Genomic DNA, 16328 nt, shown 5'->3' with positions numbered 1-16328 from the left:
GCAGTCAGTGACAAACTGGAAGAAAAAGACATGAAGCTGAAAGGACAGAGAGATATTCCCAAATTAATCATCAAAAATTTGACAAAACGGTGGGGAAATGCAAAGTTGACACTGTTTGCATTGGCTTTGCAGGATCCAGTTTATGACAGCTTTATTGTTAGTGAGTTTAAACGGCACCTGGTGCCAAAGCAGCGAAACCCTTTCGTGAGGTTTTGTAGAGCTCTGTTCTGCTGCTGCTGCTGCACAGAGTGCTGAGAACAATGAACGAATCCAAATGAATTATTGGTAAATTATGAGTAATAATATAACGAGTAGTAATATTACTGCTCATGGGTTTTCCCCAGGCACTCTGGTTTCTCCCACTTAGTTATTTCTGGGGAAAAAAAAAACATTTTGAACAATGAAATCCATGTGTGCTTTAAAGTTGTACTGTATTTCATTGTTGTGTATTATATTGTATTCTTATGCTCATATTCTAGAGCCTATTTTTCATGAAATGCATTTGAACTCCTTGTAGCCTGAAGGGAAAAAACTCTCAGACAATTAAATTGATCCTAGATATATTTATTAGCCATCTGGTGCTAACTGATAATAGCAATGTGGTGCCAGTATTTGATAGTCTAATTGTGCAAAATAATTGAGAAATTGAGGGAAGAAATGAATAATAGAGGTAGTACATCCAGAAAAGGTTCAGCCATCAAAGTGATCCTTCACTGAGTCTTAATTAACTATGTGTTGATTTGACACCAACACTGTGCTGATGGGATCAGATGGACCACGGCCCTCATGTTGATCATGTGAAACGGGCAGCCTGTGTTCCTTCCAACCAACCCATAAACAATAGCACCCACTTACGCAACCACTCCTCACATCATTCTGTACACTGTTCAGAAAAAATCTCAGTGCTTTTGTACAATTTCAGTGCTTTTGTAAGTTACTACAGCAAAACCTCCCTGGCAGAAGTTAATAAACTGGGAACCATGACTATGAAACATCATCACTATCAAATTGATCCATGTGATGACATCAACACAGTGATGATGATGACAACACAGAAAACTGGTAGCCTTTTCAGTTAATGCATTAAATTGATTCTCAGCTAGTCAGCTACACTCATTAAATAAAAACACATTTTGCAACAAGTTTATACCGAGTTTTTTAGTTTTATTGGTAAGAACCCTAATGATTTGATTTTGGGTGCTAAAAATGTAAACATTAAGCATTTCCTTAGATCAATTTGTGATGTTTTTACTTTTATATTTCCTGTGAAATTGGAAGTTGTTGTGATTTATTTTGAAAGGCACAGTCTCCTCAACTTCCTTCCATCCTCTTAACTCAATTAATAGTTCCACTGGATGGCAGCAGAAATGTTGAAACAAAGTTAAACACGACTTCAAAAACGTAATACAATTGCAACATTCTGGATGAGATTCTGAAGTTGAGTGTCATTACATGAATCACACATTTATGTTTTTAAAATGGCCCTTTACAACACAAACTCAAATCCAGATGGCTAGCATATGTACTATAAATTCAATTCATTATTCAAGAAGACATACCAAAATACAGTTTGACACCATGTGTCAAAAATCCCAACCAGACACACAGAGACAGATAGAGAGACAAAGGCAGAGACAGAGTGCATGTGTGTAGCCTTGCCTCAGGTTTTGCAATGGAAGCACAAACAGAGAGACTGAGTGAATTTGTTGATCTTTCAGTGTCCAACAAATCGACTAAGAGAACTGCAAATCAAACAGTGATCCATTCTGACTGATGCACTGATGCTTCTCCATCCGACCATCATCCGTTGGCTTCTTTTGACCAGATTGTGGTCTCTGGTGAAAGTCTTCTTCAGTGAGTTCCTACAGAACATCACTTTCTCTTTTCACCTGAGAGAGAGACAGAGAGGGGGAAAGGAGAAAGAGAGAGAGACAGAGACACAGGGGGGAGAAAGAGAGAGAAAGACAGAGAAAGAGAGGAGAGAGAGAGAGAGAGAGAGAGAGAGAGAGAGAGAGAGAGAGAGAGAGAGAGAGAGAGAGAGAGAGAGAGAGAGGAGAGAGAGAGGGAGAGGGAGAGGGAGAGGGAGAGAGAGAGAGAGACACACACACACACACACACAGAGAGGGAGAGAGAGACAGAGAGAGAGACACTTTTGGTGTTGATGCTCACTGATTTTTTTGTCCTTTTGGGCGTCACAGCCTGTTTACGTCGACTTTTTAAAATGACCCATATATGATTTGTGACTTTAACGACATGAAAATCACATAATCTCAGTATAAGTATGTGTGTGTGTGTGCATGGGTATGTACCTTCTGATGCCTGATGAAGAGGAGGAGAAACTCCTTGATCCAAACCAGGAGCCTCGTGGCTCCTGAGTTGATGTATTTGTTTCCGTGGTGATGAGCTTCTCATGGATCTGGGCTACTTGAAATCTGAAATCACAAGGGAGGAATACTATTATCTTACGTGTGAAGCACTGCTCACAATGACTGTGTATGTGTGTGTGTTAGTGTGTGTGTGCGTGCATGCGTGCATGTGTGTGTGTGTGTCTCACCTCCCCACAGACAGGACCATTGCCCCCCCACCGTCTTCCTGTTCTCCCTTTCCCTCTTTCCCCTGAGCAGTGTTTGAATTTGGCACATTAGTGTGTGTGTCTTGTGTTTTCACACACACGCCACCCAGCAGGGGACTCCTCTGCTGCTCAGCGACTTTGTACAGGGAGGGCAGGATGAGGGTCTTTGGGGCCTTCAGGGGGTCTTTGAAGGGATCATGTGTGGGTATGAGGACGGCGGGCCACCTCCTCTGAGCACAGCGCGAGCAGCCATGTTTGAGCCCAGAGATGGTGTGTAGGTGGGACAGATGGGGGCAGAGCCTGGGAGGGACGCAAAAAAAGGATTGATTAGACCATGGCCCCTTATTGAAGAAATGTAACATTTACTTACATGTGCCACACCAACTCAAGGTTGGCAGCCATTTAGATCAAATCATTAAAGAAAATCGAATACAAATAGAACATTTGTGACAACTGAGCCAAAACTGTAGCAGGAGGGACAAAAAGGAGGCATGGCCTATATGGATGGATGCAGATCCCTCTGCTGATAGAACCTACTCAGCAGCAAACAAAACAAAACAAAAAACAGATTTTAAGGTTCCCTGAGACAAAAACCATCACCCAGACTGGCCACTGAGTGGCACTGTATCACTAGCAAAGGTGGGGCATATTAGTGGTTACTGTCCATACCCAGAAATAGAGAGAGCAGAGCAGTAAAACAGAGCTGCAGGTACTCTCCTCTGGACCAGGCTGTTAGAATCCAGTAGGTCGTCTCCAGTTAAGCTCACATGGACACAAACACTGACATGAAAGAACTTAACATGTAAAGGAAACTTCCTGTAATCACATCTGAGTTGGGGCACTAATACATGTTATGATAGTTTCACTTTAATGTCACTCTGTTGGCTTCATCAAGTTGTGACCTCAAACATGCATTCAATCAATGTGCAACCTCCAAATCTGAGGACATGCAAAGTAGGATATTGTTCCAGCCCCAATTGGACAAGTTTTGCATTTGTTCACAGAGAGGGTTGGATGCTATTTGCGATGGACAGGCAGGTTGGTGTGGTGTGACTTCTGCAGTGATGCAGATGCTGAATGGAACTGTTGTGGTGAAGAGAGCTGAGTTTGATGGAAAACCTCCATTTACCCTCCGATCTGTGTTCCAACTATTGCCCATCTGAGCTCTGGGAACACTGATAGAACGAGATCTTGGATACAAGCGGTTGAAATGGTGTGAGGTCTGAGGACAGGGTGAGGAGTTCAGACATCAGGAGGAGTTTAGAGTAGACTCTGCTCCTTCACATTGAGTGACTCCTTACCTACTAACAAAGGATGAATTTGTCCATGGACGTTTGAGCAGTTTACTTTCCTCCAGCTCTTCTCTGCTCAGCTGCTCTCACAGCTCAATGATCCGTCCATTCTGAGGGACATCCAGGTCCTATGGTCTTTATGGATTTGCACTTTCACTTGCTGAAGTATTGAATGTTGTACTCTTTTTTTACTTTTTTCAGTCTATGTCTTACCACAAATTATTCATTCACCTGGACACAATATACTGTGTTTGTGTCTATGTCTGCGTGTGTCTGTGTGTGTGTGTGTGTGTGTGTGTGTGTGTGTGTGTGTGTGTGTGTGTGTGTGTGTTGTGTCTCACTTGATAGTCGAGCCTTTTCTGGTGACCTGTTTGTTCTCGTACTCTAGCAGCAGCTCCTCGAGCGCAGCAGCATTTTCTGAAAAATATGTACAGTAGGTAATGATAATATTGTATACCTCAATGTATGTTTGCATGTATTTAATTTATATTAGCTGTCTGCTCAGTGACTACAGGTGAAAATTTGCCTCCCTGGCTAAAATTTGCTGCAGATATGATGTATAAAAGTGATCATATCCATAATGTAAAGACGTAGGTCTGAGAGAAATCACGTCTGTGAGCTTGTGACCTTTACGCGCACTTAATGCTCACCTTTCTTCTCTGTAATAAGGCGGATCAGACCACTGATGGTGTCTTCATTTAGGTCCTCAGATATGTTGGGACAACTACTGCCTACATGAGCATAAAAAAGACAGACAAATACAATCACAACTAGCAGTGAGTGAGTACCGCACAAGATGTCCATTACTTCTTATTCATCAAAAATTACAACAGATTACTCGAATGTTTTTCTTTGTGTGAATAGCAGATAAAATTCTTTATTTATATTTTTTTTATATTTATATCGATACATTGATCAATCAATACTTAATGAAGTTGTACCCACTGTATTCAGATGAACAGAGGCAGAGTGTTTGTAGATTAGCAAAGCACAGTGCACACAGCGAACAACAGCAGAGTACACACGTTGCCCATGGCAACCCCCAGCTATCCCATAATAGCAGCAGCCAAGAGGAGAGCGGCCAAACAGCTCGCTCACACACTGTGTCTGTGTGTGTTGTTGTTCCAAAACAAATCATTCTCTGATCGTCTTTCAAATAGATTTACTCACTTCTGACAAAAGCAACATGAATACTTTCCTCAGCTGTGCGATTCATTCTGACACTGCTAGTCAAATCGCCGAGAAACTGCCCCAAGCTTTAATAACTCTTAATCTTGGACAGATTGACAGATAATGTAAACTCTAAGATCTTGTAGGCAGGATAAACGCCAACAGCTCTCAGAGTTCAGTCTTGTACAAACATTTGTGATTACATGAAATGGTAGAGCAGACTGCTGAAAGCTCCAAAGAACAGAGCCAAGAGGAGTTAAACCAGCAGGTGATCAGATTGAATAATTTATCCAGCTGAGAAAGAAGAGCTGGATGAATGGTGTCATCTTCAGACAAGCAGAGGGGGTGGAGACAGAAAGGACAGATGAAGGTGTAGGTGTGTGAGAGAATTTCCAGAGTGCAGGAGCTTCATGCTAACATGAATTCAAAATGAGGCCATCTCCTCTTAAAAGAAAGACTAAGAACTATGTGAACGTTTGTCAAGAGAAGACGAGAACGGTGAAGAAAGCCAAAGGGAAAGAGTGTGATGAACAGTGGGAAGTGGGCTCAGGGTCAGAGGAGGAACAGGAGATGTCAGACTGTAGATCATATCAGAATTCAAATGAATACAGTTTGGGAAAGATTATTTTACTCTCTCTCTAGTGATCATTTTGTCTCTTTACCTTCTTTCTGTGTGGTTCCAATCTCAACATCCCTCCCCTCCTTCTCGTGGATGCAGTTGGATCCTTTCTTCTTTAGCATGTTGCAGATGAAGATTCCCAGGAGACCCGTCACACAGAAGATGGGCACCAAAGCGAACACGGCGTACTCTGCCGTGTTCTCCTCGGGACCATTCAGCACCGTGCCGTTCACAGGGCCCCCAGCCGTATGTAAGGGGCCCTCACCAACTGTACGGACCCCTCTGACAAGAAGATCTGTGAGACAGAGGACACGTTAGAGACATGACATGATCAACAAAGAGTTCTGAGACTGTGCACACACCCACACAGAGCTTACATTTCACACATGGAGTCTGCGTAGACACTGCTGTGAGAGTGAATCTGTAGGAGAACAAACACATTTCCAAAACCTTTATTAACTCTAAAGCTGATCAGCATCTTACAGAGACATCACTCTGTCAATTAATCTGCACCACCATTTTTTGCACACACAGATAAACACACAGCCACAGCCACAACCACACACCCACTCTGACACGCACGCACGCAGACAGACACACAGCCATAGACAGCTCTTACCCAGGCAGACAGTCTCCACAGACAACATCAGAGGTTATAGTTCCAAGGGTTGTGACCTTTCGGCTGAGGGTCTCACAGGAAGTGTGAGGACGGCACATTTCAGAATCTAACGAGTGTGAAAAGGTTCCAGCAGGACAAAGACGACATGTGACCTCTTCAGCACCAGTCTGCAGCTCCGCACACAGCTGAGAGGGAAACACACACGTCAAACGCATGCATCAACAGTGATGGTCATCACAGTGATGATAATCGTCAGTGATGCCGGTACATTCAGCAGCAGCACTGTCATCTTTGGCCCCCTCTAGTGTTGTGTTATTATTACGTCCAGAACCAAATACAGGAAGTGAAAAGCTTTGTGTGTTTGTATTGTGATGGTATGTTGTTTGTGCCTGTAACTTTGGTAACATGAATGCTTCTCCTCAATATGACAGCTGTGCCACATCTCTGATTTCTGACTACTGTCCGTGTGCTCAGGGGACTGGAACATATAGTGAGCGAGTACTTATCGTCTGTTCATCACGAAGAGCAAATTAACAGGGTTTTCTACTATTGCTATGACAACATTGTGGTATTGTGCTGCTAAACTGTAGGGATTATAAGGACTAGAAACAGTAATGCCTTACGCTACCCCGTAACATCACCCCAGCCATGCCCATCATCCTAACCCCAGCCCACCTCACTCCCCCTCACCCTCCCCCACCCTCCCCCCCGTCCCTTCTCCCCCCTCTCCCCCTGCCCTTTGCATTGCAGCTTTCTCAGCTTTCACTGCTTCCATTTCACCATGATCCGCTTCCTTTTTGTCACATAGGCATAATTAGTCAAACTTCCTGTTCCGTCCCTCCAGATTTTCCTTCCTACCTTGTTTGGCTGCTGACCGGCTGGGCAGTGCAGACACACACACCCCTCCCCCCACCGACACTGCGCTGCTGCAGACCCACCGCAGGTCAACACCTGGAACACACATGTGCACGCACGCACACACACGCACGCAGGTAGGATGTTAGACATGCACAAAGAAAAATTAACACATCTTTGGTGTGTAAACACACACGTGTGTTACCGTGAAGAGGACGAGAGCGGAGCAGCACAGGTCGATCTTCATCTTCATTACTGTTTCTACCTTGCACATATACTGTATATGAAAAACACAAAGAGCAAAAAACTATTTTACAAATGACATGATGAACACACACACACACACACACGGTCACAGTTGTAAATAACATATCAGCTGAGTGAGGCTCTTTTTATGGAAATGAGGCTTTTCTGTTCCCTGATAATCACGTATGTTCATGATGGAAACTATTAATTTCCCACCATGCCATCTCACATGACCCTCATTGACACAAACACAAATGTACACACACACACACACACACACACACACACACACACACACACACAAACACACACACAAATCTGTGCAGCTGTAACATAAGCATGAATGAGAGAAGAATGCACTGTAGTTCCTTTAATCAGCGCAGTTGTCACATGATACAGCTGTAATATGTTTCCATATGTAGACCGTATTCATGACAGGCTGGTTATGTCACTGTGGCGGTCAGCATTCAGCAGCCATCATCTCATTGGTCAAAGCAGCTCCTGCCGTTCTATGGGTACTTTTTACAGTGACAAACTGTCACTGTCAAAGTTCACTGATGAACTTAGTAGACTTTTAAAAATATTCACTGATGTGATGATTCAGATGTAAAATCTTTCTATTATCCAAAAACGAATAATTCCATTAATTTCAGCCTCTTGACACTGTAGCTGTTCACCTTAACCACACACACACACACATATGATCAGCGTGAAAATGCAGCGAGAACACAACCTGAGAAACCGGATTAAACCTCAGCAGCAATAAGAGCTGATGCACAATATGACAACGGAGAAATCCTGAAGTCCATCATAGAAACAGCTACTGTGAGACCCCCCCCCACACACACACAGAGGAGCAGGGCCACGGGATTCAGACCCACGACCTTCCTGCTGTAAACGCTGACCTTCTGAGAAGCATTTTTGGTTTGAGATGAAGCTCAGCATCTTGTTTGTGTCGAAATTTACAGAACAACACACAATTCAAATCGGACAGCATGCCGCCATTATGACATCACTTCCTGTGCCACTTCTGTTTCCGTGAATACGATCCTCTCACAACCCATGAAATGACTAAGACAAAGATCAACAGAGGAATGTTTTCCCCTCAACAAAAGAAAAGAAAGGAAGATGAAGGTGAAGGTGAAGGCAGAACAGAGATGAAGAAACAGCAAGAAGCAACAAAGAAGACGAGAGAGTAAAAATTCAACTCACCCCAGACTGTGTGTGTCTGTGTCTGTGTGTGTATGCCACACGTCTGTGCAGCTCAGAGAAAAAGCTGCTGTCTTATGGAGTCCATCTGACCACACACACGTCTTAAGATACGCCTCTTCCTGTCCCTTTGCTGTGTATGTGTGTGTGGTGAGTCCACCTTTGACCACACAGCAAAACATCATGTTTGAAAGAGCAGTTGGCTAGTGAATCAACATGCACACAAACACACGCAAGGACACGCACACAGGCGCACGCACGCACGCACACACACACACACACACACACACACACAGACACACACAAAAGCACACAAGCACCAAATAAAGGTTCAATAAAATGCGGATGATGGACAAAAACCAAATGGGTTTGTTGTTCAAAAAACTAAAACAGACTAAGAGGGAGACAGAGACAGAGAGGCGAAGAAACAGAGTGAGGCAGAGAGAGAGATGAGAGAGAGAGACAGAGAGAGACAGAAAGGCAGAGACAGAGAGAGACAGAGAGAGAGGCAGCGAGAAAGAGACAAAGAGAGACAGAGACAGAGGAAGAGAGAGACAGAGATCAGAAAAGCACCACAGCTGCTTGTTTAGTTCACAGCTTAATGTGCTACATGGATGCATTCATCCATACATTTATTGCATATTGATTTTCAATGGATTGTCAGATTGATCTTTCATAACTCCAGGAAGTCCTCAGTTTGAGTTGATCAGTCCAGATCAATATGTAGCTAATATTTGCTGGACTTGTGCAGACACTGGTGAGCCTTCCTCTCATGTGTGGTTGCACCTTTAAAGCTAGCAGCAGCTGATCCTTATTAGCTGCATTTCATCCTAATGAACACTTACATGACACCAGCAAATCAAACAATAATGTGAAGAGTGGGGGGGCATCGCTGACAGAGGAACAGAGGAAGACGGAGGAGGAGAGAGAGAAGGAGTGGAGGACACAATGAAGAAGAAAAGTCAAAGGTTGAAAACAGCTGCAATGTGTCACTCTGTCCAAAACAACAACAGAAACAAATTCAGAGACAAATGAGTTTTCCTCCAGTGCCTCAAACAATAATTACGCCAAAGCCTCCATATACCAAAAACAAGTCATCACAACATGACTTGAACATCTTCTGTTTGGTTTTGTGCAGCTAAAAATAGCAGCAATAAAGAAGCCATGACAAAAACATGGAGATTATTACACATGTGGTGGTTTCTGAGTGAGGAGCGAGGCTTTTTCTGTCTGTATGACTTCAGACAGAGCAGAAATCCTGCTGGATGAAGTTCTGAACAGAGGACTTCAACAGAAGAACATAGGAACGAGTGGAGCTCATCAGGAGAACAATGGAATGAGTGGAGGAGCAGTAGCTGACGGACTCTGATGTCACTTTCTCACTCAAGCTGGGACTCTGCATAGATCTGAGGCTTATTGTGTGGCTCACTTAGCATCAGTTGCAGCAAATGAGGCCTAGAGAAAAGAACATGTGACTGAACACACAACATGTTTAGTCTGAGTTTGACTGCTCCCAACTGTCAATAAGAGCAAATTACCACCTGAACAATCATAAACTATAAACAGAACAGTCTTGAATCTGCTCCGACATGTTTTATAACATTTTCTTGCAAACCGCAGTCACATTATGAACGTTTACAAAGTTCCTAAGTGAGTCGTCCGTGTTTACATAAAAAGAATTAAAGAAGATGATAAACATGGATCGCTCTTCACCACATGTTCCTGCTCTTCTCTCTCTCTCTTCCCTTCATGGAAAAATCAAACACAACAAATCCTGTTCAACTTTTTATTGATCAGTGAAATTAAGCAGTCAGACGAGTCTTTGATTAGTTTGATCTGATTCTGCCTTTTTTAATGAAGCAGAAATGCAACTCTACTGCTGCGCGTCTGCAGAGTGCAGAACAGCTGAGCGTGCACTTTACTAAGTGCAGCTCCATGAGATCAAAGCATCTGAGCAGGAGAAACACAGCGTGCAGGCGTTGCAGCGTGATGCGTGGTGCAGCCGCTTCGGGGAACACCTCAGCGTGATGTACATGGAAATTATCTGACGGTGTGAGAGCTGAAGTACAATGTAAAAGGACTGAGCAGGCAGGGAGGTTTAAGGTAATGACACAGATAATGTGCACATGTGGGACAAAGACGTGCTGAGGACAACCACACCCTCCGTTTCACCCAATGGAGGTGCCCATTATCGCCACATGATTGGCTGATTTACGCCAACGCACAGACAATGTCTCATTATGAGCAGGTTCCCTGATACCTGTGCAGGTGTCTTTGTCTCAGCATTTCCTCTGTCACTGTCTGTCTGTGTGATGTCACCATGGCAGTGGACACCAGCACAAACAGGAAGAAGAAGAAGAAAAATGATGAGCAGCACCCTGCCCATGCAGTGCCTGGCTCAAAGGCAATGGCAAGAGCATGAACCTAACCTGTAAAATGTGACTGCTTTGTGCTTCAAGCCGCCTATGAAATACAAATACAAATAATGTGTATGGTTTCTATTGAGCCGAAGCTAAACATCCACACCTTACGTCATCATTCATCAAATAAACACATTTCAGTTATCGCACATTAAGAAAAGACCCTGGTTCAGTTCTCTGGACTTTGTCCAGAGAGCGCTAAAGGTCAATGACGTGTGTGTGTGTGTGTGCTCATGCCAAGTTTCCCTTAATTAATACGATTATATTACATTATATATCATTATATACATCATTATATGTACCAGTGTGCATGTGGGAGCCCATGGCCTGGCCTGGCTCGGATCAGGATCTGTGGTCAGAGAGTGAAGTTCCTCTGCATGAAGACAAAGTGCCTGCCGCACTGAGCACTAGGGTGAGACGCATGAATAAACACACCAACACACACACCACAGGGCTGACTGTAGCATAGCACACACACATACACATACACAGACAGAAAGAGAGGGAGAGAGAGACAGAGGGAGAGAGAAAGACGCAGAGGGAGAGAGACAGGGAGAGCAAGAGACAAGGGGGAGAGAGAATGCAGAACCCTTCTGAGCAAATCAACCTAGGCCTGAACGTGACTAAAATGGCCATCAGGGGGCTTCCTACATGCCAAAGGGTCAAAAGGTCAAATCCACTTTAGAGAGACACCATTTAGTTTTCTCTACCAAGCCTGCATCCTCACAGCTCCTGTTCTGACAGACAGACAGGCAGACAGACATCACACAGACAAAGACATCACGTAACCGTAGGTACAGTACGTCAGGCGTGCAAACAGCGTCTCCTGTAACCTGACAACCTTCTATGGATAGATGGAAATACTTTATAATATATGTTGTATGTTTATTGTATGATGTTCTATGTATGATTACAAACTACATAACTGTGACACACACACACACACACACACACACTAAAGCCTCACCTACTGGTCTGTGAGCACATCAATGACCTGAGAAGAGCAGCAGCAGCTGCACCATGTGTAAAGAAAAATCAGCAGCTGGCTCCTCTTCCACTGCTGCTCCTCTTCCTCTGCTGTTCCTTTGTGTAAAAAGATAAACACAGTGATCCGCTCACAGCGCCTCACTGACAACTGAAACCCTCTGTGTGCTTATGTGTGTGCCTCTCTGCTTACGTGTGTATGTGCTCATGTATGTGTGTGTGTGCGTGTGTGTTCCTATACGCGTGTACCCAACATTTCCAACAGCCCTTGCACTCTGACCCTGTGCCGTTCACTTCACATTACTACAGATTCATTTAACTTTCAAATATAGATGTGTTGGTGTTACTATCCGTGTGTACCCAACATTTCCAACAGCCCATGAAAGCAGCACGTGTCATGTGATCCTCAGCGGTGTGGGACACGGCACACCAGTGGGCCAGGGAGCATGCCGTTCACTTCACACATCTACGGATTAATTTAACTTTAAAATATAGATGTGACAATTATACAGTTTTAGAGTTGAACTCAAATCAACACACACGAAGAAGCAAACAAACTTCATTTAGTTAATTCAGATTTCTTTGGACCTTAAAATGTGGGAGCTAAGATTAGCTAACAGTTGCTATGGCGATACCCACTGTGAAGTACTTCTTGTGTGGCTGCAACCTAGTGGAGATCGTTGCCTTCCCTCCTGTGACAATCATCAATGATCATCATCAATCATCAGTGATCAATGAGTTTTCTGGATCTTCTGCTTGCATGAGATGCTTGATGAAAGAGTGAGAAGCACAAAGTGGCACCAGTGAACTGATTTAATGACGAAGAGGAACCACAGTGACAACACAAACTATAACCATGACAACCAGAGCCACAGATACATGGAGTTCTGGCAGAGCTCAGCTTCATCTCGTCTCATCTTCCTCTTCTGGAAACGTCTGTGGCTGTTATTTAAATCTTACACAAATATATATAAAAATATGACATCAGATTGAGGAGCGTAGCTGCAGTATTTACACAAACAAACACATATAGACCATAAATATGTACAACCATTAAGACAAACAAGTTACAGAGTGATGGGACCAAGATCAATACTGATCTCATACTTTCGATTGGATATGACTGAAAACGTGCTTATTATCGTTCTTCATATCTTAAAATGTGTGTGTGTGTGTGATTTCGGATTGATTTTATATCATACAATATCTAAAATGTAACTTCTGACTGAATCAAATAAAATCAATAGTTTCTATTGACTCAAAGTTGTATCCCTCCAACCTGCTGTGGTGTTAACATGAAGCCAAACATATAGTGTGTATGTGCTTTACCACACGTGTGTGTCACAGACAATTACCACAACAAACACCCCATGACACTGTAGGACACACAACAGGACTTAAGTTCATCACCTTCCTCTTCTTCACCTCTGAACTCTGTTTGTTTCTCAGTAAGTTGTCATTGTGTAGATGTTTGTGCTTCTCTTCAGGTCTGTAGGTCTTTGAATGGACCCTTACGGAACCATGTTGTTGTTTCTTCTACAGCACAAACATAGAAGTGCTGCCCTCCACAATAAAAGCTCAATGTATCACCTGGATTCACTAATAGTGAATACTACTGTGTCATGCTATGAGGCACCTTGACACATCACAAACATATAGCTGATGTAGAGGGCCAGTGTTCAAGGACCCATAAAGGTCCATTTAAAGTCCTACAGACCTGAAGAGAAGCACAAAAATCTACACAATGACACAAATTGCTTTAAGAAACATTTCTGTGGAAAACACTAGAATTCTCCTTCACTCAGTAAGTTCACATCCATTCATACGTGTATGGAACCAAAACTCCCTGCTCTCTGATGTATTGCGTAATGGCAGCATGAGGTGAAATTTCCACCACATTAATTTGTTTTGCGACTTCTCTTTAAAATCCATTTATTTCCTTAATCACAGTAGAATCAAAGTGTTTAAGTGCATGTAAACATACGAGTGATGATACCAGAAACATAAACTTCATCATGGAGAAAAGTTTTCTAATCTTACCAAGATCTAACACATGGACACGCTGGACACACGCCGTAGCAGCGCCGTCGTCACGACGCAGCAGCAGCCAGCTGACAACAGTAATCAGCTGCAGTCTCAGCAGGAGACGTTCAGGGGTCACAGGTATGTGTGTGCGTGTGTGTGTAGCAGAGGCCTGCTCGAAAGTGAAAGCTACGCGTGTTATACATTAAGTGCTGTAAAGAAGCTAATCTCTTATCATAAATACTGTACATTCATGTGCTTTTGTTTCCATATTTTACTTCCTCAACCTGCACAAATGGACATCTTTAGCTCTGATGTGATCAGGTGTTGTTCTCATTGTGTGTCCCTAACCCTTTGATGTTTCCAGGTCACTTTGCAGATTCACAACCAAAGTACTTGTGGGCGAAATAATCAGGACAGTTCAAACTTAGTTTGCAAACCAGAACAGAAGCAAAATGAGGCCTGAGTGACCTTTAACCTCAGCCAACTCCACATCACACACAGATCGCACCCAGGACTCGATGGCACCCAAGAGGTCAGTGTGGTAAACAGGTAACAGCCTCCCGACCAAACAATCATCTGAGAATAAAGTGTACACAGAGTGACACAGTGCACACAGGCCTTGCTGGGTCTCTGGTTGAGCACTGGAGCGGAGAGCTATAATCCCGACAGTGGAGAGCCAGAACCTCTCACAGAGCTGCAGCGCTTATACCACACTGGCACTAGAGGGCGCCAGACGCAGCGAAGCTGCTTTATACTGAGCGCCAAATCAAACAAGATGTTGGCTTGAGCTCAACTCCAGCACGTCCTCATGCAGCAACCGGCCACACAGAGTCTGACAAGGAGGCAGTCGGTCCAACATGGGAGGACAAATACAGATCCAGCACCCACATACAGGAAGTCGAGCAATAATACTTTAGTGAACAACGAAGGAAACTCAGGTTTGTGCACTTTTGCTTTTCTTAGTTATTTACCAGCAGCTCAATAACTTACAGCTCCACAGCAGAGAAACAACCACCATGTTTCAATGCCAACAGACAAATCACTGCTTTGGTGGACTACAGGGTGGGTGTGTGTGCGTGTATGTGTGTGTTCCTCAGCCTGTGTTTCATTCTTCAGTGTTTCATGGTCTTCATCTCTTCTCAGACGTTCCTCCTCTCTCCTTAACTTCAGCATCTCTCCTGCTTTAAATCATGTCAGACCAGTTTAGCTCCAACTACAGCTGCAGCTACGTCACCAGCTTCACGTGGAGGTAGCAGTTTGCGAGGAGGTGCAAACCCTCTGGGCAGCTGTGGACAAACACTGTGAGTGTGTGACTCCAGCAGGCTTCGTGCAGTGACGGAACAGTTGGGAGGCACTCAGATGAAGCAAACTGGCTGCACCGTCCAAACAGATGCAGGTCAGAATAACTGGAACGTGTGTGTGTGTGTGTGTGTGTGTGTGACAGCTCTGTTAGCTGTCCATGACCCTTCACTAACATCAGGGGCTGTGTGGAGCCCAGTAGACACCAAAGGGTCGGTTGTATGAACAGATTTCATTTCATGTTTGTGTCCACTGTAGTCTACGAGCTCAGCAGACGTGGTGAGAGAGACATCAGATCATTGACTCTAAAGCAGACACATTCTTCTGCTGTTCAGAGTCTGATAACTAGTCCCTTCGGCGCACACACACACACACACACACACACACAGTTACCTCTCCGTCTCTGTCAGAGTCTCATGAATCTAAACATCCAAAGGCAGAAACACCAGTGAGGAAGAATGGACGCCAACACACACAGACTGATGGAGCAAACTACACCCAGAGGAGGAGGAGCTTTGGTGGAAGGTGGGGTGGGGTCGATCTCAGACCCTCCACAGTAACAGATGATTGGTGCTGTCGTCTCTTCCCACCGTCTCACTGCTGTTGGTCAGTCTGAAGTCCTCGTAACCATCACCACCAGAAATGACCAGATGATTGGTTTTTGATGGGAGGAGGGTGGAGGCTCGGCACCGCACCGAGTCCCGCCTTTGAATGCACCCATCCAATACAGCCGTGCACTGCGTTTGGTTGCCTAGGAAACAGAGAGGAGGAGTCAGAGTGAATGGTTTGGATCCTTACATGAATCTGTGGCTGATATTTCACCAGTATAACAACAGGAAGAACCTGTGGAATCGGTGGGGGTTGTCACATCAAAGCCCTCTGGGAGTTCAATGGATGTTAGGAAGCGAACGTGGCCGGTGTGTCCATGAGCCGAGCCCATAGGCGCCGGGGGTGATTTCAGCATTCCAGCAGCTGTTCCAGAGCTGACGGCCGGAATCACTAACGTGAGGACGACTCC

The 16328-nt window shown here is 44.2% G+C and overlaps 2 protein-coding genes across 4 annotated transcripts in view; both read right to left on the bottom strand.

Annotated features, from left to right (window-relative positions):
• Positions 1–613: 613 nt before the first annotated feature.
• Positions 614–15787, bottom strand: relt (RELT TNF receptor). The gene is made up of 11 exons (XM_076146508.1): positions 15704–15787; positions 7333–7404; positions 7131–7223; positions 6273–6457; positions 6031–6074; positions 5697–5948; positions 4515–4595; positions 4206–4281; positions 2555–2872; positions 2310–2432; positions 614–1889 (listed from the first exon to the last, which is right to left on the bottom strand). Exons 2-11 carry the CDS (start codon positions 7399–7401, stop codon positions 1886–1888), a joined length of 1245 nt encoding a protein of 414 aa, XP_076002623.1. The 5' UTR covers positions 7402–7404; positions 15704–15787; the 3' UTR covers positions 614–1885.
• arhgef17 (Rho guanine nucleotide exchange factor (GEF) 17) overlaps positions 12785–16328 on the bottom strand; it is a 50206-nt gene continuing 46662 nt past the window's right edge. Inside the window, exons 24-25 of one of the 3 annotated variants that reach the window (XM_076146473.1) lie at positions 16145–16327; positions 12785–16061 (exon numbers count right to left, since the gene is read on the bottom strand). In XM_076146473.1, the coding sequence (XP_076002588.1) occupies positions 15853–16061; positions 16145–16327 (392 nt within the window). In that variant the 3' untranslated portion in view covers positions 12785–15852. Of the gene's footprint in view, positions 16062–16144; position 16328 lie in introns of those variants that run through there. The other 2 variants (XM_076146482.1, XR_012961514.1) reach the window with 2 other exon arrangements.

Source organism: Genypterus blacodes, unplaced genomic scaffold, assembly GCF_046128005.1.
Source record: "Genypterus blacodes isolate CSIRO-AG114 ecotype Tasmania unplaced genomic scaffold, CSIRO-AGI_Gbla_v1 ptg000003l_1, whole genome shotgun sequence".
NCBI lineage: Eukaryota > Metazoa > Chordata > Actinopteri > Ophidiiformes > Ophidiidae > Genypterus > Genypterus blacodes.
This window is presented reverse-complemented; position numbering and strand designations above follow the sequence as displayed.